General features: G+C 42.0%; 1 protein-coding gene across 1 annotated transcript; it reads left to right on the top strand.

The window, feature by feature from the left end:
* The first annotated feature begins 938 nt into the window (after positions 1–938).
* LOC100567618 (serine/threonine-protein kinase NLK2) lies at positions 939–20,648 on the top strand. The gene is made up of 11 exons (XM_008121801.3): positions 939–3,246; positions 3,703–3,832; positions 6,019–6,074; positions 7,367–7,473; positions 10,475–10,560; positions 12,189–12,398; positions 14,145–14,246; positions 14,346–14,432; positions 16,196–16,394; positions 18,254–18,347; positions 18,461–20,648. Exons 1-11 carry the CDS (start codon positions 3,005–3,007, stop codon positions 18,507–18,509), a joined length of 1,362 nt encoding a protein of 453 aa, XP_008120008.2. The 5' UTR covers positions 939–3,004; the 3' UTR covers positions 18,510–20,648.
* Positions 20,649–20,659: the final 11 nt, after the last annotated feature.

Below are 20,659 nucleotides of genomic sequence, written 5' to 3'. Positions count from 1 at the left end.
CAGATATAAATAACCAATCCAACTACATTTACAGGGTAAGGGCAAAATCAGGCATGATACAGCAATTCAAATCTTGAAACTTATAGTTCCAACATATAGATGGCGCCACTCGCGCCGTCACACCCGTGTTCTAACAAGCGCTTCAGGAGAGGTATACAGAGGCTCAGCCCTGTCTCGTGCTCCTGGGAAGAGGCCCCGCCCCTAGCCCCACCCTTTAGTCCTAAAAGGCCTCTCAGGAGAGGTATAGAGGCTCAGCCCTGTCTCGGGCTCTTGGGAAGAAGCCACGCCCACTCCTCTAGCTCCGCCCCCTGTGACCTAACAGGCACTTCAGCTGCTCAGCCCTTTCTCCTGCACTTGGGAAGAGGCCTCGCCCCTCCCCTGGCCCCGCCTCCATGTCCTAATAGGTGCCATCACCGCCCCCCTGGATCGCTGCAGCGCCCACCGGGGGGCGTAGCGCCCACTTTGGGAATCACTGGGATGCACCCTTAGGCAAGGAACAGTTAGAGTTGGTTTGGACAAGTACTTAGTCTGAAACAGAGAATACAGCATTTGGGACGCCTTGTTAGTTTCTCATCCAAGTCCTAACCAGGGATGACTCTGCTTAGCTTCCAGGACCAGGGAAGATCTGGTCCTTGTGGGTCCTTAGGCCCCTCCACTTCAGCCTCTATCCTCTTTCTTCGCCTCTTATTCCCAATGCTCCACTCTCCATCATTCTCCTTCTTTTCCCTGCAGATCCTTCTCCTTTTCCTTCCCTCCCTTCGCCCTCGGAGCTGCCTTTCCCTCCGCGGCCACTAGGTGGGGTCCTCCGAGTCTCTGTCTGCGTGTCTCTCTGTGTCTCTCCTCCTCCTCCTCCTCCTCGCCCGCTTCCTCCTTCCTGCTTTCCTCTCCCTCGCTTCCTTCCTGCCTCTCTCTCCGCCTGCCTTCCCTGCCAAGATGGACCTGCGGCGCCTCTAACAAAGACCCGGCCGGTGTCGTCCGCCCTGCCTGCCGCTGCTCCTCGGGTTCGCCCTCTGGGCTGGCGGGGGAAGGAGCAGGAGGAGGGAGGGAGGGCGGCTCTCTTTCTCGCCTCCTTCCCCCGGGGACCCCCTGGGGCCAGGGAGACCCCCGCCCGCTTCCCGCCCCAGGCCTGGCTGAGGGAGGCCATGGCAGCCCCGCTTTTCCACCCTGCCGCTGCTGGGAAGGGGCTGCCCAGCCGGTAGGAACCCCCATCTCCAGGGGCACCTCATCATTTCCCTATTCTTTGTTTTCTTTTTCCCCATTGGAAGCAATCCTTCCCCTGCACAGGATCCTCTCCTCCTTCCCTTCTTTATCCGCCTTCTCAAGACATACATTTCAATTAATACCTTTTGGGACCCCCACTTTGGATTTTCCTGCATCCTGCAGCTTTTCAACCAGAGGACTTAGGCTGAGATTGAGAAACTTTCCCCCCCTCCTACAGATCCATAAAGATAGCAACTATCTTTTTCATAGTTTTGTGGATTCTGGACCTAGAGAGAGACTTGGGTTTTTCTGCATCCTGCAGCTTTTCAACCAGAGGACTAGGCTGAGATTGAGAAACTTTCCCCTCTTCCACAAGACCCATACATAGCAACCACCTTTTCATAGTTTTGTGGATTCTGGACATAGAGACTTGGGTTTTTCTGGAGACTGTAGCTTTTTAACCCGAGGACTTAGGCTGAGATTGAGAAACTTTCCCCCCTTCCACAGACCCATAAACATAGCAACCATCTTTTTCATAGTTCTGTGGATTCAGGACAGAGGAAAGAGAGACTTGGGTTTTGCTGGAGACTGCAGCTTTTCAACCAGAGGACTTAGGCTGAAATTGGGAAACTTTTCCCCCTTCCACAGACCTATAAACATAGCAACCATCTCTTTCATAGTTATTTTTAAAATTCTGGATAGAAGAAAGAGAGACTTGGGTTTCCCTGGAGCCTGCAGCTTTTCAACCCAAGGACTAGGCTGAGACTGAGGAACTTTTCTCCCCTTCCACAGACCCATAAACATCACAACCATCTTTTTCATAGTTTTGTGGATTCCGTTCTTTGCTCCCGCTTACAGATCCACATTTCAAAGATTCCTGATTCATCCCTCTTATCAAGGCAATAGGCTCCTTCCCTCTGTATTTTAAAGTGCACTTCTGATATTGACCCCCCACTTTCCTGATTCTCTAATTCATTTATGCTCCCCAAATTGTTGGAAAAGAACCTGAGCTGCCCCTAGCATTTCCAGACAACCTCCAAGCTTCCAAAAGGAAAATACCATAATAAATGCTCCATATCTCTGCTACAACCTTGAGATAAATTTTGAGTGCTCGCATTTCTAATGTAATTGTTTATTTTGCAGAAATCTAATTGAAAAGTTGTTACTATTTTACCTGCCCAATTGAACAATCCTATCCAATGTGGCTGCTTTTTTCAATAGTCCAGATGCCCACAAATCCATTTTGAGAAATGATCCTTTTCTTTTTGCAACCCGGCATTCTGAACTTCATGTCATCCTCAATAGAAAACTCTTAAACCTAACTAAAAAATATTCCCCAAATCAGAGGGCAATGGTTTAGATCAAAGTAGGGCTTCTGTCATCTGAATTCTCCCCAAATTTGAGTGTATTGAAAAAAAGACAACTTTCAAACTGATCCATAATCAAATCAAATTCACACTTTCTGCAATTGTTTAGAGATTTCTTATTCTCAAAGTACCGCAAAATCCCACCGTTCTTTTTAAGATGGTAGAATTTTAGAGAAACCCTAAAACCGAGTCCATATTTAGGTAGATTCTTGAAACCCCATAATTTTTGAGCATCTAGTTTTGGCGAGGTTTCTTGTACATGGTCCTTCTTTGCTAGTCACCCTCAAAAGTCTTGCATCACTTTCAACTTCTTTGTCTTTGGAACGATACCGTGAAACTCTTATGACCCACACTTTCAATTCTGGAAGCGGCAGCTTGTCCGAGCAACTTCTCTCGCCCCATTGCATCCAGAGCTGATATTTATTTCCTTGCGTCCAATGGCTTTTCAGGACCCCAATCATCCCTTACAAGCTCAGCTTTGTAGCAATGTTTTTGGGGCTCTGACCGGGCTCATCCAACCCCCATTAGCGGCTGGGCTGGGCGGTGGGCAGAAGTACTATTGCAATAATGGCGTACAGATAGCCTCTCCGCAACAACAGCAGGCGGCACCCGGCAGCGCAGTGATGGTTGAACCAGAACCCGACCGGCCCATCGGTTATGGTGCTTTTGGCGTGGTATGGTAAGTGTGGAAACAAGGAAAGGTGGGCAGGAATCCTAGAATCACTGAGTTGGAGGCTGTGCAGGAAAACACAAGCAAAGTACTCTTAACAGATAGCCCAGGCATGGGCAAACTTGGGCCTTCCCAGTGTTTTGGACTTCAACTCCCACCATTCCTAACAGCCTCAGGCCCCTTCCTTCTCCCCCTCAGCCACTTAAACAGTTGAGGGGGAAAAGAAAGGGGCCTGAGGCTGTTAGGAATGGTGGGAGTTGAAATCCAAAACACCCGGAGGGCCCAGGTTTGCTCATGCCTGATCTAGCTGCTATACTTGTACAACTTTTTTAGCTGCTGCATCACACCATGGACTCGTGTTCTGCTTGTGGTCTGATAAGACTCCTTGATCCCTTTCACATGGAATGTTTCCAAGGAAGAGACTACAGGACAGGACCAGTAACGGCATTGTGTTTTTCTCTGCAGGTCAGTGACAGATCCCCGCGACGGATCTCGAGTTGCACTCAAAAAGATGCCCAACGTTTTCCAGAACTTGGTATCTTGCAAACGGGTCTTCAGAGAGCTGAGAATGCTCTGTTACTTCAAGCATGACAACGTGAGTGGGCTCAGGCTGCAGGGCCTTCTGTGGCTTGGAGCTTAACCTTTTGACTTCCTCTCGCATCTGTCTGGCCAGAGCTTGGGGGAGAAATATGTATTGGTTGCAATGGTCAGGATAAGGGAGACGTAACATAATTTCACACATGTGGAACTATGCCTCAATTGCAGTGTATCATACTATTACTGAATTGCAGTGGTACACAACCAATTACAGGCAATCCCCAAATTACGAATGAGTTAGGTTCTGTAAAATTAAGTTGATTTTTTTTGTAAGTTGGAATAGGTACATTTTTAAGTGTAACTCCAGCCAAAAATATTAATTTGGGATCACATAGGGAACGGTTAACACCCCTGTGGTGTTTGCTTTGCTGTCTGTGCCCCTGTTCAGAAGATTTTCCCTCACTTTCTGTCTCTGTGATGTTTGGATTTTGAACAATGTGGCTTGTTATGGAAACAAGGCTTGGTGAGAAAGCTTCAGTTGAGACACCTTTTACCTGTAATAACTCTTTCAGTGGTGGATTTCCTTTCCAAGGGGTAGATTTCTCTCACTTCCTGTTGTCTCACCCCCATTTGTAACTATGAGTCATTTGCAAGTTGGATGTTTGTGACCCGGGACTGCCTGTACTGTATTTTTCGATTCTAAGATAGTAATACAGTATTTATTTATATCCCGCCCCATCTCCTCGAAAGAATTCAGGGCGGCTTACGGCATAGATAAATACAATGGATAATATATACAAAATAAATGACAACCAGTATAAAATAGAAAACAAAATGGACAAATTAGACAATAAACAGTATTGATTAAAACACAGTGGTTCCAATCTATACACATAATAAAAGTGAAAAGTGAAAATCTGTATGTGGCACAGGAGTCGGCTCACACAGACAGCCTCCGGTCTCCACAAACAGGCGATAGTTCCCAGTGCTTTTGGAGCCACCAAGTCAATCCCACGCAGGACATTGCAGGCTACAGAGAGAACATCCCAGTGTTCCTTTCTCTCTCTATTTGCATGACCCCACCCACTGCCTCTCCCTTAACCCTTCCCTACCCTTTCCTATAGCACACAGCAAACAGAGAATTGATCAGTAACTGAACATACTGGACAGGTTTGGGGAGAATTCACCATGATTTATAGGACTTGTAGGGACTGGGATGTGTAGTTCACCTGTAATCTAAGAGCACTTTGAACCCCACCAATGATGGACCTGGAACTAACTCGGCACACAGACCCAACATGTCCACATTTGCATACTGGCAGGGTGATTGACCTTGACATCCAGAAGTGATAGTTCACCCATATTCAGAGAATACTGAATTCACCAGATGAGGGATCTGAACCAAACATGGCACACTAATTCAACATGGCCAAGTGGGATGTACTTTCCCCTTATATAAACATCTCTAAAAACATGGTATGTCTTAGAATTGTGGGTGCTATATCTTATTGGTACTAAAATCAATGGTATCTTAGGATTGAAGAAATATGGCAGCATTGCACACTGATCTGCCATGCGTAACCATGCAGTCAAGGCATATGGCCTTGCACAACAACCTGGCTCATAAACATGTCAAGCATAAATGTTCAGTACTGCTCAATGGCACTACATCTGTCACCCCACTTTAATAAATTGTGGCCTTCGTCCATTGGCCAAAAATGTCAGCAAAGGGGGTCCAGCCAGCGGGAGTCATCATTCAGAAATGCAACACTCCCAAGTGCTGGATAGTGCAGATTTGCTAGTGGGCAGCAGTCAGTGCTCCCTGTATAAGATGCTCTTAAATTTTTCCTTAAATACACCTTGGAAGTCCCATAAAACAGCCAAGAAAGTGAGAGTCCTCCTGCCCGATGTTGTCTTCACAGCTGATATTTACTAGTGTAGTACTGGTCTTGGTAGTTTCACAAAATCTTTAATCTTATCTGCCAAAAAATTGCAGGTGCCTTACCAACCTGTAACTCCCAGACTTTCATAACATTGCACCTTGGTGGTTTAGAGTGGTGTCAGACCACATTAGTTCTCCAGTATGAATGCAGCCCTATTGAACTCCATTGTTTTTACTTCTGCAAGGGTATGTAAATTGGACTGTCCCGAACTGCATAGGTATCTTATCCCACCTGTGTGTCTATGACCCGACAATTAAAAAACACTTTTCCTTGTGAATGCTCTTTTATTTTTCCCTCTTAGGTCCTCTCAGCGTTGGACATTCTCCAGCCTCCACAAATAGACTGTTTTGAGGAAATGTATCCTTCATCCCACACATAACCTGATGGAGCTGTAATTATTTGTATATTATTTCTTCATCAATCATGTCTCACTCTCCATATGTTGCTGCTTTTTTTCCCTAGGTGTCCTTTCCCCCCACCATTAGGCATTTGTTTTCTTTATTTTCTTGTTACATTTCCCGAGGTTATGTTTGTTAGGTTGTTTGTTTTTCACTCCTTCGGTTGCCATTGTTTTGTATTTTGTTTCATTTGGCTTTTTGTTTACCATCTGTGTTTAGTTCTTTTGCAGTTGCTGTCAACCTTTCTTCAATTTTTTCCTTCCTTGTCTTCTCCCACAATTCTTTCACAGTTTTTAGTGTATTCTTGGCAAAATCACAGCTCTTTTCTCAACATCATCTCTCACATGTTTTTCTTCACTCCTCGTTTCAGCAGATCTCATTCTCTCTGCTTTCACACCTCTCCTTACCAGAGTCTTCTCCAACTTAATTTCATCCAGATGGACTAAATTTGCCATGCTTTTTGTGGATGAAATGAATTGTTGTCCAACATGTATGGAGGCTGTCCAGTTGGGGAAGATTGTGGTATTATATTTTTACATTTATTTGCTGTTTATATACTTTACTTGTTTGTCCTTTGCAATTAAACATTCTGCATTTTTCCCATTCTTTGGTTGTTTTTTCTTCCTTCTGGCCTTTTTTGGGAGTTTGTCCCATTGCCCCAATTGCCTTTGCATTCTCTTCTGGGGCCCATCTACACTGCCATGTAATACAGTTTCAGAGAGCAGATTAACTGCATTGAGCTGAATTATATGAGGCTATGCTGCTATATAATCCAGCTCAATGCTGTTAAACTGTATTCTGAAACTGCATTGCATGGCAGTGTAGATGGGGCCTATGTTACAAGATTAAAATCTGGACTTCTGTACCTATAATTGTTGCTTGTTATCTTGTGCGATAAGAACATTATCTGAAATTCCCCACTTCTATGTGAAACGTTAAAGGTAATAAGCTCTCTCTAGTTTTCAGTCTGACAGTTGTTTTTCTCTCCACATTAACATTCCATTTTGGAAATGCTTCTCCTGCTTTTTATCACTAGTTGATCAACATTCTGTTTCACATTCCTTTTATTTCATTTTCTCATTACTTTCCCAAGTTCTGTGCTTCCCCCTGATTTTGCTGAACGCGCTTGGTTCAACTCCTGAACAATAGGGAACCAACTTTTCTTTTTTACTTACAATGGGAAAGGTTGGGGAGTCAGATACCCGGGTTCCCGTCCATCTTGCGCCACCCTCCTTGACTGATGCCCATCAGTTACGTCATCACCGAGTTGATGCAAAGTGACCTTCACAAAGTCATCGTGTCTCCACAACCTCTCAGCGCTGATCACATCAAGGTCTTTCTATATCAGATCCTCAGGGGTAAGTCTGGTGCTTAAGCTTTTCGACCTTAAAAGAAACTTGGTCCTTTTGGGGCAAAATTTGGCATTTAGGCCAGAGAGGTGTGCAGATAGAAGATGGCAGACCCAACACCAGTAGCCAAAAGTGATAAAAAGAACAAAAACACACGGACCAATGTTATTTCATCCTTTGGAGGCTCTTCTTTATAGCAAAATAATATGGTTGCACTATTTACAAAAGCAGAGTTTCATTAACACAAAGTTCTTTACACTTCCTTCTTTGCTTCCATGCTGGACTTCTTTCTCATGCAAATAAACAGCTTCTAGCTTCGCTCTCACAGAGCCTTCTCTCACATTGAACTTAGACAGGAGCTTCACACAGTAGCTTTACACACAGCCGCCTACACACACAAGGTGCTCTACCCAGGGCCTACTCACACCAGGCCTTCTCACACTGAGGCCTTCTCACACTCCTCAGGACAACACTAGCTTTGGCCCACTGACTCTAACAGGCTTTGGCCTACTCACTCTCCTTAGGGCGATGCTAGCTTATTTAACCTTTTCAGTGCATGACTCAGATTTTTGTAATTAAAAATCCCTAGTTAATTTTTAATATTTCTGACATGGACCTCATCTGGAGCTTCATATTTAATTTTAGATTCCACAATTTAGGAAGGATATAAATAAATTAGAACTAGTTTTGGAGGATTAGATGTGTGGGAAATAAGTCTTCTGAAGAAATATTGTTTCTAACTTTATTTCTAGCTTTGATTTACAGAAGTATCATCTTTCATCACATATTACTTGCACTTTTTATCCCTTTTGGAAAAGGGGGTACAACTATTATCTGATGAAATAAAATGCTGCCTTATATTCTCTGGTTTCTGTTTTTTTTTTTAAAGTCTTACCTGCAAGACAAAGAAGAGGAAGCAGCAATAGCTGGGTGTTTGTTTAAACCAATGGTTCTCAACCTTCCTAATTCCACAGCCCCTTAATACAGTTCCTCATGTTGTGTTGACCCCCAACCATAACATTATTTTCATTGCTACTTTGTAACTGTAATTTTTTCACTGTCATGAATCATAATGTAAATATCTGATATGCAGGATGTATTTTCATTCACTGGACCAGATTTGGCACAAAAACCCAATACGCCTAAATCTGTTGGGGTTAGGGGGGATGGATTTTGTCATTTGGAAATTGTAGTTGCTGGGATTTTTAGTTCATCTACAATCAAAGAGCATTCTGAACTCCACCAACAATAGAATTGGGCCAAACTTCCCACACAGAACCTCCATGACCAACAGAAAATGCTGGAGGGATTTGGGAGGAATTGACAGTGATTTAGGGGAGATGTAGTTCACCTATATCCAGAAAGCACCAGAGAGTCTTTGGCGAGCCCTCTGAAACCCCCTTGCAACCCCCGGAAGGGTCCTGACCCTCAGGTTGAGAAACACTGGTTTAAACTGTCTTTGAGGAGAGCTCTGGTTTGTTTGTGTTTAAAACTACCTGCGACAATTACAAAAGGAAAGGGAAAAAAACATTTTGGGACCCCCAAAAAGGGGTCAGGGTGACAATTATACAGTAGTGACCATGGCACGGTGAGATATAATATGCTGTCAGTGCATGATTTCAAGGTGTTTCCAATCTAGATAAAGTTTAATGGACATGATTTCTCTGAGGCCGAGAGAGTATCGCCTGCTCATGGTTATCCAGTGGGTTTCCATGGCCAAGTGAGGATTTGGATCCTGGCCTCTTGAACTCCTAGTCCAGTTCTCTAACCAAAGCTCCATGCTAGTATGATAGATAGCACTCTCCAAATAACTAAAGATTGCTACAAAAGAAGAATACAAAGTTTTGTTCTCTTCTTATCTAATTGGTTTAAGATGGAGAAGGACAGACTCATAAGGAAAACCATCTAGATGGCAAGATCTTAGAACAATCGTAGTCTGTCTGTTCCTCTAGATTTTCAGTTATTGCCGAATGACCACCTTTTAATTAATATTTCATTTCTCAGTTTCCTGCACTGAATATGGCTTTAGCCTGTCTATCTATGATCTTTCCAGCCTCTCTCTGAAGTTTTTGTTCCTGAAATATTTCTTCCATCTGCCCTTCCAATTTTCTCCTTTCTGTTATTTTAATTTCAGCTCTCATTTTCTTCTCTCTCTAATGGACTGAATCATTCCTATCTTTCTGAAACCTTTTTTTCTGCCATTATGCATTCATTTTAGTCCTCTTTCCACCATTTCATTTCATTCCCCCTTTGAAGTGTTTTTGACACTCTCAGTTGTTCTTTCCACATTTATAACCTGCTGAAAGAAATGTTAGTTGATGGACTTAGTTGAGTTTTAATTGACTATTTCTTACCAGTTGTATTAGCAAGTGGATAACATCATACAGGTTGAGTAGGCCTTATCTGGAAATCCAAATTTTCCCAAATAGTGACTCCTTTGTTTTCTGATGGTTGTTAGATGCAATTATTAAAAATATTCTGGTGTAAAATTACCTTCAGATAATGTATATGAAGTGTAAATGAAACATAACTGAATTCTGGGATTTACTTGGGTCTCATGTCCAAGATATTTCATTATTTTGAGCAAATATTCCAATCTAACTCAAAATGTTAAAAAAATCCAAAACACTTCTGTCCCCAATCATTTCAAATTAGGGGTATCCATCCTGTCATTTTGACACAGTAAGAACTTTTGCTCAATGTGTTGCCAAAGGCTTTCATGGCCAGAATCACTGGGTTGCTGTGAGTTTTCTGGGCTGTATGGCTATGTTCCAGAAGCATTGTCTCCTGACGTTTTGCCCACATCTGTGGCAGGCATCCTCAAAGGTTGCGAGGTGTTGGAAACTAGACAAGTGGGGTTTATATATCTGTGGAATGTTCAGAGTGGGAGAAAGAACTCTTTGTCTGCCTGAGACAGGTGTGAAGTGTGATGCCAGTTCTTTGTTCCATCCATTTGCTTCAATTGTTGTTTGTATAAGCCTTAATTTTTCCCCCTCACCCCATCTATCAGGGCTGAAATATTTGCACTCTGCTGGTGTTCTTCACCGGGACATCAAACCTGGGAACCTACTGGTCAACAGCAACTGTGTCCTCAAGGTAATTTATGCTCATAGCTAACAGGGGAATCCTTAATTGCATTCACAGAATCATAGAGTTGGAAGAAACCCCAAGGGCCATCCAGTCCAACCCTCTCCCATGCAAGAACAAACAACCAAAGCACTCTTGACAGATGGCTATCCAGCCTCAGCTCAATAACTTCCAGAGAAGGAAACTCCACCACATTCCCAGGCAGTATATTGCATTGCCGAACAGCTCTGATCCTTGGGAAGTTCTTACTAATGTTTAGGTGGAATCTCTTTTCCTGCCATTGGATCCATTGCTTCATTGTGTCCTAGTCTCCGGAGCAGCAGAAAACAAATTTGACCCCCTTCTCAATGTGACATATTTTCAAATATGTAAACATGGCTACCATATCTCCTCTCAGCCGTCTTTTCTCCAAGCTAAACACATTGCTTGGCTTGTTTTTCCCCATTGCTTTTGTTTTTTTCCTGCAGGATGTGGGTGGCAACCATGCAAAGAGAACTGTAAAAAATTGAGTTCACAATCTGTCTCTGTAATGGATTTATTGGGTGTCCCCCTGATAAGTCACTAATCCTTGCCTCAGTCATTATCACCACTCAACCCACTCCCCAAATGAAAATATCATAAAGCTACAGCGTAACGTTCTTATGCAGAACAGGAGCAATAAAAGTTATAAAGAGATGTGTCTTTTATTAAAAGCAAATAATACTGCAAGGTTAAAGCTGTTCAGATTAAGTAACAGTGTACATATCCACACCCAGGGCACAGTATGACGTTAGTTCAGGAAGATTTTATTTTGGTGCAAAATTAAACATATCACCTAAATCAGATTAGAGGGCTCTTCTTTATCTTAGATGTGGAACATACAGAGAAGCAATGAAGAGGGAAAGTGTGGCATACCCAGAATTCCATTATAAATGTAATAATCAATAGAACTTACCTCCATTCTACTTGGACTAGGAGGAAAATCCTTCCAAGTCAGAGGCCATCACAGGAGTTTGTAAACCTCCATGCTTATTTATGTACAATGTGATTGCTTGCAATGTTTTTGGGTTTTTTGACAGTGGTTAATTTTTTATTGTATTTTAAACTGTTGGAAACTGCTTTGGGTTCCCATTTTGGGAAAAGAGCAGCATATAAATAAATAATGTTATTATCATCTCCCATAATAATACTAATAATGAGAGATGATGATGATGATGATGATAATAATAATAATAATTTATATGCTGCTTTTCTCCCATGGTGTCCCCGGTGGCTCAGTGGATTAAACCCTTGTGCCGGCTAGACTGCTGACCGAGAGGTCAGAGGTTCAAATCTGGGGAATGGAGTGAGCTCCCGTCTGTCAGCTCCAGCTCTCCATGCGGGGACATGAGAGAAGCTTCTCAAGGATGGTAAAACATTTGGGCGTCCCATGGGCAACGTCCTTGCAGACGTCCAATTCTCTCACAACAGAAGTGACTTGCAATTTCTCAAGTTGCTCCTGACACACACAAAAAATCTCCCATTATACAAATGATTTTGGATTAGCATATTGTGTCAAGGGGAATAGTTTGTCCAGCAGATTTCTATGTCAATTTTTATGTACCTTTTGCCTTTGGTATCTCTAGTGTTTGACTCATTTCTTGTCACCTCCCCTTCAGATTTGTGACTTTGGTTTGGCCCGGGTAGAGGAGCCCGATGAGTCCCAGCACATGACTCAAGAGGTGGTAACTCAATATTACCGGGCCCCTGAAATCCTGATGGGGACCAGACACTATGGCCGTCCCATTGATATTTGGTCTGTGGGCTGCATCTTCGCTGAACTCCTTGGCAGGCGTATCCTCTTCCAGGCTCAGAGCCCTATTCAGCAGGTATTTATAGTGGAAAAACCCATCTGGAAGGAGGGTGAGCCCGAAAGAGCAGATATTTCCTTATTCTTTGTTTTTAAGGATCTTTTATAACCTCTTTTACAAATAACCTCAGTGGCCTGAAGTTAGGGCATTTTAATGGCATTTGTTGTAAGTTACTAATTTGTTGTATATGGTGTAGGCAAATTGAGTATTTGCTTTAAAGTGTTTTATGATATGTTCAATATGTTGAATATGTATTTGCGTGTGTTTTTTAAACCATTGTACACCGCTTTGAATCCCACCCATGGGAGAAAAGTGGGATAAAAATTAATTATGATTATTATGATTATTATTATTAATCCCAGTGGTGCTCAGCATCCTGGGTGCAGTGCCTAAAGACCTTGGCCAGCACTTAAAAAGAATTGGCACTGACAAAATTACCATCTGCCAGTTGCAAAAGGCCACCCTACTGGGATCTGCAGGCATTATTCACCGATACATCACATAGTCTTAGACACTTGGGAAGTTTCCGACATGTGATCCAATACAACAGCCAGTATGGTGTACACTGGGTCTGCTGACCCCTGAAATTTCCCCAAGTGTGGGAAACTTGACTGCATAATTTGTGGTAGTATTCAATCTGCTGGAGTTTAAAAAACATGTAAAGACCTATCTCTTCTGGCAGGCCTACCCAGCCAGTTTTAAGCATGAATTTTAAACTCGTATCCTGTGTTTAATTTTTGTTCTGTGTATTTTAATATGTATTTTATAGAATACATTTTAATATGTAAATTTTATAAAAAATCTATTTTAATATGTATCTTTTATAGAAATACATTTTAATATGTATATAGAAGTTTTACTATTTTATGTGTTTTAATTATGCTGTAATCTGCCTCATGCCATGAGGAGAGGCCGGTATTATTATTATTATTATTATTATTATTATTATTAATAATAGCTTATGTGATACGAGGATTTAAAAGATCAAATTGCAAAGACTCTGGCACAAGCCAGAAAAAGCGGTCTAAGTGGTGATCGGCACACTGGGTGCAGTATCTAAAGATCTTGGCCAGCACTTGAAAACCTTTGGCACCGACAAAATTACCATGTATCAGCTGCAAAAGGCCACCCTACTTGGATCTGCATGCATTATTCGCTGATACATCATATAGTCCTAGACACTTGGGAAGTGTCTGATCCAATACAAAAGCCAGCATAATGATCTTGTTTGCTGTGTACTAATCGTGTTGTGTATCAAATAATAATAATTGTTGTTGTTGTTGTTGTTGTTATTAATTCTAGAAAGACCACAAAATGTGGAAGTATCCCCAATATTCCATAGGGTGAGCAAATAAGTTTTTAAAGAGATACATAAAAATTGGGTATCCTGAGCCTTTGGGCGTAACTGAATGTATATATTCTCTCCTCTGTCCAAGAAATACCCATTCTTTAAGCCTGTGCAAGAGGTGAAATCAATTAGAATAAAGTATTTTTCTTATCTACACAATAAAGTCCTCACATTAAAAGGTGGATTGAGAAGCCATGAGCTCTGGGAAGTGGTTAAAATTGGCCGACCTCTTCCCAAAATGAGATCCTTTAATTGTGCCGATGAGTTCTTCCTATCACCTCCAACCAGAACAATTGTACCATTTCCGGAGAGCATCAGGTTGGGAAAGATAGGAATAGGCAGTACCATGCTTTTGCTTATTTTGCTTCTTTCTCCATCCACTTCTCAACTTGGGTTCTCCTCACTCTGGACGGCAGCTGGACCTGATCACGGACCTCCTGGGGACACCTCCTGCTGCCGCCTTGCATTCAGCCTGCGAAGGGGCCCGGGCCCACATCCTGCGTGGGAATCACAAGCCAGTGAGTGCAGTTGGGACTCAGAAGGCTAGGCGATACATGATGGGAAAATGGGTGGGACTGGAAACAACCTCTTCACTTTTTCCAATTGTCTTCTTCCAGCCGTCGCTGTCTGTCCTTTACATGCTCTCAGGAGAAGCCACCCATGAAGCCGTCCATTTGCTCTGCCGGATGCTGGTCTTTGACCCGGTGAGTAGAGGGTGTTGATGGTTGTAGAAATAAATAAATAGAAGTAAATAGAAGCTTTACCACAGTTTCTGAATCAAGATAAACCCTGCAATATAATAGAATGTCATACAGGCTTGTGCAACAAGTAACAGTATCTTTACTTCAGTTCAAAAGTTCAAACAGGGCAACAATATATGCAACAGTCTTTTGAATTCACACAGAGAATTCAAAATTTATTTATTTATAAGGCCTCATTTTCCTTATAAATATCTAGGCTTCGGAGAGTATGGCAACCATTTCCTCCCTGACCATTTTCAGTCAGCACGCTCCTCCCTCTCCGAGATGAAAGTGGCAGTTAAAACCATTTGCCTCAGTACCAAGCTAGAGGCAGCAGCCAATCGGAATTCTGGCTCCTGACTGGCTCAGTCAATCAGCTGCTGCCACATGTCCTTTCCAATCAACTCACCACATCATGGTGACTCTTTTACAAACCCTCACAGAGGGTGTTGTGTTCAGGAATACCTTTCTAGGTACAACAATTGAACTTTTGAACACTTGTGGACATTTTGAGACATACGAAATCCAGTAATAATTTTTGGGTATAGCTCTTGGCATAGTCTGCCTTCTGTATTTACAAGTTTTGATTTGATTAATACAATTTGCTGAGCTTATACAAGGAAGAATCAGTTGAAGGAAATGGATTGTAGGTGTGACCTATCTCTAGCCCTAATAAATAGGAGAACATTACTAACATAAATATTTACACATGAATCCACAGCCTGTTCTCAGTTAACTTTGTGACCTTCAACTGTTTGGCATGATGTACCAAGGCCTTCTGGTGCCATAGTTGATGACACACGTTAATGATGCTGATAAGGGGTTTCCTGCTCATCTGCCATGTGGCAGGGTTTTACCTCTAGTCAGCCTGCGCACCTTGGAGTAACAATGAGTAATCAAAGTACCATATATACTCGAGTATAAGCTGAGTTTTTCAACCCTTTTTTAAGACTGAAAAAGCCCCCCTCGGCTTATACTCGAGTTAAGGTTATTTATTATTTTACTCTATTTATTATTATTATTATTATTATTATTATTATTATTATTATTTTACTCTGTTATTCCTGTTATTATTACATTTCCATTATTTTACTCTATTTTTTATTACATTTATTATTTTACTCTTATTATCTTTGGAAGGATACGTAAGCCCATTTACATTGAAGAAGGTTAGAATAATGTTTTAACCAGAGTTGGACAGTGTTATTTTAAATTACAGTTTTATGTAAATATTCAAAAATATTTAACCTACTGATGCGAACACACACTTTAGCCAAGCCTTTTGTGTGGTGTTTTGGCATAATTTGTTCAGAGCAGATTGACTTTGCCTTCCTCTGAGACTGAGAGAGTGTTTTGCCCAAGGTCACTCATTGGGTTTCCATGGCTGAGTGGAAATTCGAACCTTGTTTTCCTGAGTCCTAGTCCAACACTGAAACCACTATACAACACTGCCTGCCTGAAGTCCCGTTGGACATATGTTAAGATACAATCCTAGCTCAAAAGTAAATTTTGAGCCAGGCATGGGCAAACTTTGGCCCTCCAGGTGTTTTGGATTTCAACCCCCACAATTCCTAACAGCCAGTAGGAAATGTGGGAGTTGAAATCCAAGATACCTGGAGGGCCCAAGTTTGCCCATGCCTGCTATAGACAAAAATCCATTGCCCAAGAGTCTTGTATGCATAAGGCAAGAATCTTTGTGTTACTGAGTCTCCATCTCTCTGCTGCAGGCCAAGAGGATCTCCGCCAAGGACGCGCTCTCTCACCCCTACCTGGACGAGGGGCGGCTGCGTTACCACACCTGTATGTGCACCTGCTGCTTTTCTGTCTCCTCGGGTCGAGTCTACACCAGTGACTTTGAGCCCCGGGCTGACCCCAAGTTTGATGGCTCTTACGAGAAGAACCTCACCTCCGTCTGGCAGGTCAAAGGTAGCTGGCTTCATCCCAAATGCTCTTGGCTTCTGAGTACTTATACTAGTCTCTGTAGAAAAGGAGTTCCAACATCATTGTGCAACCGTTTAGAGAATCCTGATAAACCACCCTGAGAAGGTGGTGAGACAAAGAGAAGCTCCTCTTGATCTTGTGGCTCATATAGGAAAGATTATCTTTTTGGTACCAGAGACCTATGGAATTCAAAAGATAATCCAAACCCTTTGAAGTGAATTTACAAACAGATTGGGTTAAAGGTTATCTGCATTGTCTCCAGTTAATAATGCCAGCCAGTTCTGCTGTGAAGTAACAGATATTTCTGAGAAGTTTTCAAAGGTAGCTCTGTGTATGTAGTAGGCCTTGTGCAGATTTGTGAAAGTCCAGCTTCCCAGAAGTAGGAAAAGAAAGGCTGGTCGGTGGAATGGGAAGGCAAAAACTCTCACATAAGATGTAAGTTTCACTGAGAAATTTTCTGTCCCTGATTTGAAAATCTCATTTCCTGTTTAATTGTGCGGTACTTAGTTTGAAAGTAGTTGTTATACTCCAGAAACTCTGTTTTTGTGGCTGGCACAAGCTATGTTGAATTGGTTGAGAGTCTATGGAAAATTCATTGTAAAACTACAGCAAAATGTGCTGCAGTATGTCACACAAAAGCAAAGTTTTTGCTGTTTAGTAAACTTTTTTCCATGTTTTTATGATAGAACCAATTAGGAAATGACATTTATAACCCAGGAACAAAAATCACATTACATAGTGTAATCTATGACAGGTTATATCAGAGGAGAACAAAGATATACTGATTTATAGGTGGTTGAGCGAGTGGGCTTATTAACAAAAGACCCTCCCCATAAATGTACAGCAGAGTAACTTATTAGCAGCAGTGTGACCCAGCACCAGTAGCCAAAAGTGATAAAAACAACAAAAACACACAGACCAATGTTATCTCTTCCTTAGGAGGCTTTTCTTTATAGCAAGGTAATATGGTTACACTATTTACAAAAACAAGGTTGCCATAACGCAAATAAAGTTCTTTATACTTCCTTTGTTTCCACGCTGGGCTTACACAACGAACTTACATAGGAGCTTCACACAGTAAGTTTACACACAGCAGCCTTCACACTGAAGCTTTACACAGGAGCTTTACTCACAGCAGCCTTCACACTGGAGTTTCTCTCACCAAAGCTTCTCACACCAGGCCTTCTCACACACAGAGGCATATTTCACACTGAGGCATTCTCTCACCGTGAGGGTTACCTCATACTGAGGTCTACTTCACAGTGAGACCTCTCTCTGAAGCTAACACTGCTTCCATGCTGGGCTTCTTTCTCATGTAGATAAACAGCTTCGCTCTCACAGAGCATCCTCTCACAACGAACTTACACAGGAGCTTCACACAGTAAGTTTACACACAGCAGCCTTCACACTGGAGCTTCACACCGTAGCTGTACACACAGCATCTTTCACACCGGAGCTTTTCTCACTGAAGCTTCTCACACCAGGCCTTCTCACACACAGAGGCATATTTCATACTGAGGCATTCTCCCATGGTGAGGCCTACCTCACTCTGACTAACACTGAGGCAAACTAAGCTACAGTCACTCTTGCTTATATTGAACTGCAGCTTTTGCTGAGTCATTTCATCCATTTAACCCTTTCAGTGCTTGACTCACATTTTTGTAATTAAAAATACCTAGTTAATGTTTAGTATTTCTGACATAGATTAACCTCATATGTAAGTCGAGGGAATGCTTGGGGGCCAAAATTAAGGATTTTGATGTGGCTTGTGGATAAGTTGAGGGTAATTCCATGGAGAATGGAAAATAGAGACGAAGTCATTCAAATGATGTCTTCTTTTTCAGAACTGGTGCACAGGTTTATCTTGGACCAACAACGAGGGAAGCGGGTCCCACTCTGTATCAACCCCCAGTCGGCTGCCTTCAAAACCTTCATTCGGTAGGTCCCTTTTACTGACCCAGCTGAAATGGCCCCGGCCATCTTTACTAGAGAGTTTCCCAACCCTTTCAGATCAAACATTAAAACTGGTTCTTTTGCTTTCCTTTTGGCAGCTCCACAGCGTGGCACTCTTCCAAAGTCTCCAAAAAGGAAGAGAGATGAAGGTGACCATTTTTAAACAGACAGAGAAAAAGGAAAAGAAGGGAGACTGGAAAGAAGAAAAAGAATGAAGAAGGCAGACGAGCTTCCTGTTGGGAGACAAAAAGAAAGAGAAGGGGGGAAAAGGAGAAAAAAGAGAAGAGCCACTGTTCTTAATCCTGCACTCTTGAATATTTTGACTCATGGACAGACTTTTGGGGTGGGGTTGGGGAATGATGATGTCTTTTTTAATTATTATGATTAATATTATTTGTGGTGGGATGGTTAGGAAGAGATTCTTTTGGCATTGATTGGTGTCTTTTTCTCCCTCCACCGTTACTGTTCTGCACTGGAAAACCCCGTAGGTTGTAGGTCTCTTCCTCGTAGGACCTCCCTGCCTGCCCAAATCTGCACTGGACCTGACACACTTGTATTTCCCCCCTTCTTCCCGAGTTAGCCTTTCCTTGTGATCCTGTGTGTGGGCTGCATCTTGCCACATCCAAAGGGGTAGTGATGTGGGAGTGGATATATTTATGACACTTCTTTCGACCTCTCCTCCTTCCCCTTGCTCTTGAATCTGCAGTTGAATCAGTCTGGCTGTGTTTGCCTGTTCCTTTCCACAAAACAACACCCTCCAAACATGTGGTATTTTATTTTAATTTTCTTACATTGGGGCATATGCTAGAACCCCAAATTCTTTTTTAAAAATAAGAAATACCACTAGGTTGTACGTGAGGTCAATGTTGACACATTTTGGGACTTTGAAAAAAAGGCCTAAAATGGTCGGAAACATGATTAAATTGCCCTCTGAACCCACAAATGAGTATTTTGGGGGGACAAAACATTCAAACGTCTTAGATGTGTATGTGGACAATAGCCCTCAAAGTTCCCCTGAATAAACCTTAATAATTTGCCAGGTCATTTTTTGGGAACATTTGGTGTTCAAGATGTCTTGACCTACATTTCCCATCAGACTCATCCAGCATGGGTGGCAAATATTGCCTGTTCTTGCCTTAGATGCCCCAAAAGTAACTTTCTACTCTGAATCTTTTGCCATTCCTTGCAATCAAGGATGATTCCAATGCCAATATACCATGAATTCACTCTGGGCAAACTTGAACTATCAAATGTGCTGGATTCATTTCATTGATAGGGTTCAATAATTTCAATAGTTTGGTTTTAGTCTAGACTAGAACCTGGAACCAATAGCCTTCAGAGAGACATTGAATTTCACATAGTGAAGCCCCAGTAACAAAAAAAGCACATTGGGAAGCAGGAGCTTGAACTATATATAAAGTAGTGAGGCTTGACTTCGTTGCTCTCTATGTTTAGGAGTTTGGATCCCAGAATTTCTGACCATTTGCCGTACAGGCTGGGACTTCTTGGAGTTGGAGTCCAAAAATACCTAGAGGACCAACATTTAAGGACTACAGATATAGAAGAATATTTAATGTCTCCCTTGACTACTGTTTGAGTGCTCCCCCAGAACCTCAGCTGGAGTGGGCAAAACATTGAAAAAGTTACTTTTTTAGACTATTTGGGGAGTTGTATACTCTCAAATAGTAATTATCCTCCAAGGTTTTGTTCCTTTTGCCACTTTTGTATTTCATTTTGCTATCAAGACGAATATAAAGCCACTTGGAGTTCCCTATAAATTTCAGTAAAGCCTTTCTCCTACCATTAAAATAATTTCACTCCCTGCAGCCAGATTATTCCCTTTACCCTTTCCCCCCAACAGATCATGTTATTCAATGTATTCCTTCACTTTTGTCATACCCTTTCAAAAATCTACCTCTATCTTCCTTGTAGTTTTTTTTTTAAAAAAACACACTCTTTTGGTGCATTAATTTGTTGGCATTTTTGTTTTCCTCGTGTTTGTTTTTCTTTTTAAAAAATTAGCTGGTGGGTGTTTCATTCTAATTGTTTTTGTTTGGTTTGGTCCATTTCCTTTATTTATGGTTACAGCAGTTTTTATATACTTGTTCAAGTTCTGAGCACGTGTGTGTCTGTGCGTAAATATATTATATATATATATATTCTACCCTTGTCCCTGGAAGAGAAAAAAAATCCAACCTGAAAACTTGAACTGTCTTGGCTGTAATAACCCCTCTCCCCTAATTTAATCATGCTCCCTGGTAGCTGAATTAAATTTATGCTGTGTAATTTCTTTTGTG

The sequence above is a fragment of the Anolis carolinensis genome, chromosome 6 (assembly GCF_035594765.1).
Source record: "Anolis carolinensis isolate JA03-04 chromosome 6, rAnoCar3.1.pri, whole genome shotgun sequence".
Taxonomy (NCBI): Eukaryota; Metazoa; Chordata; class Lepidosauria; order Squamata; family Dactyloidae; genus Anolis; species Anolis carolinensis.
Note: the sequence above shows the minus strand (reverse complement) of the source record. Positions and strands in the feature narration are given on the sequence as shown.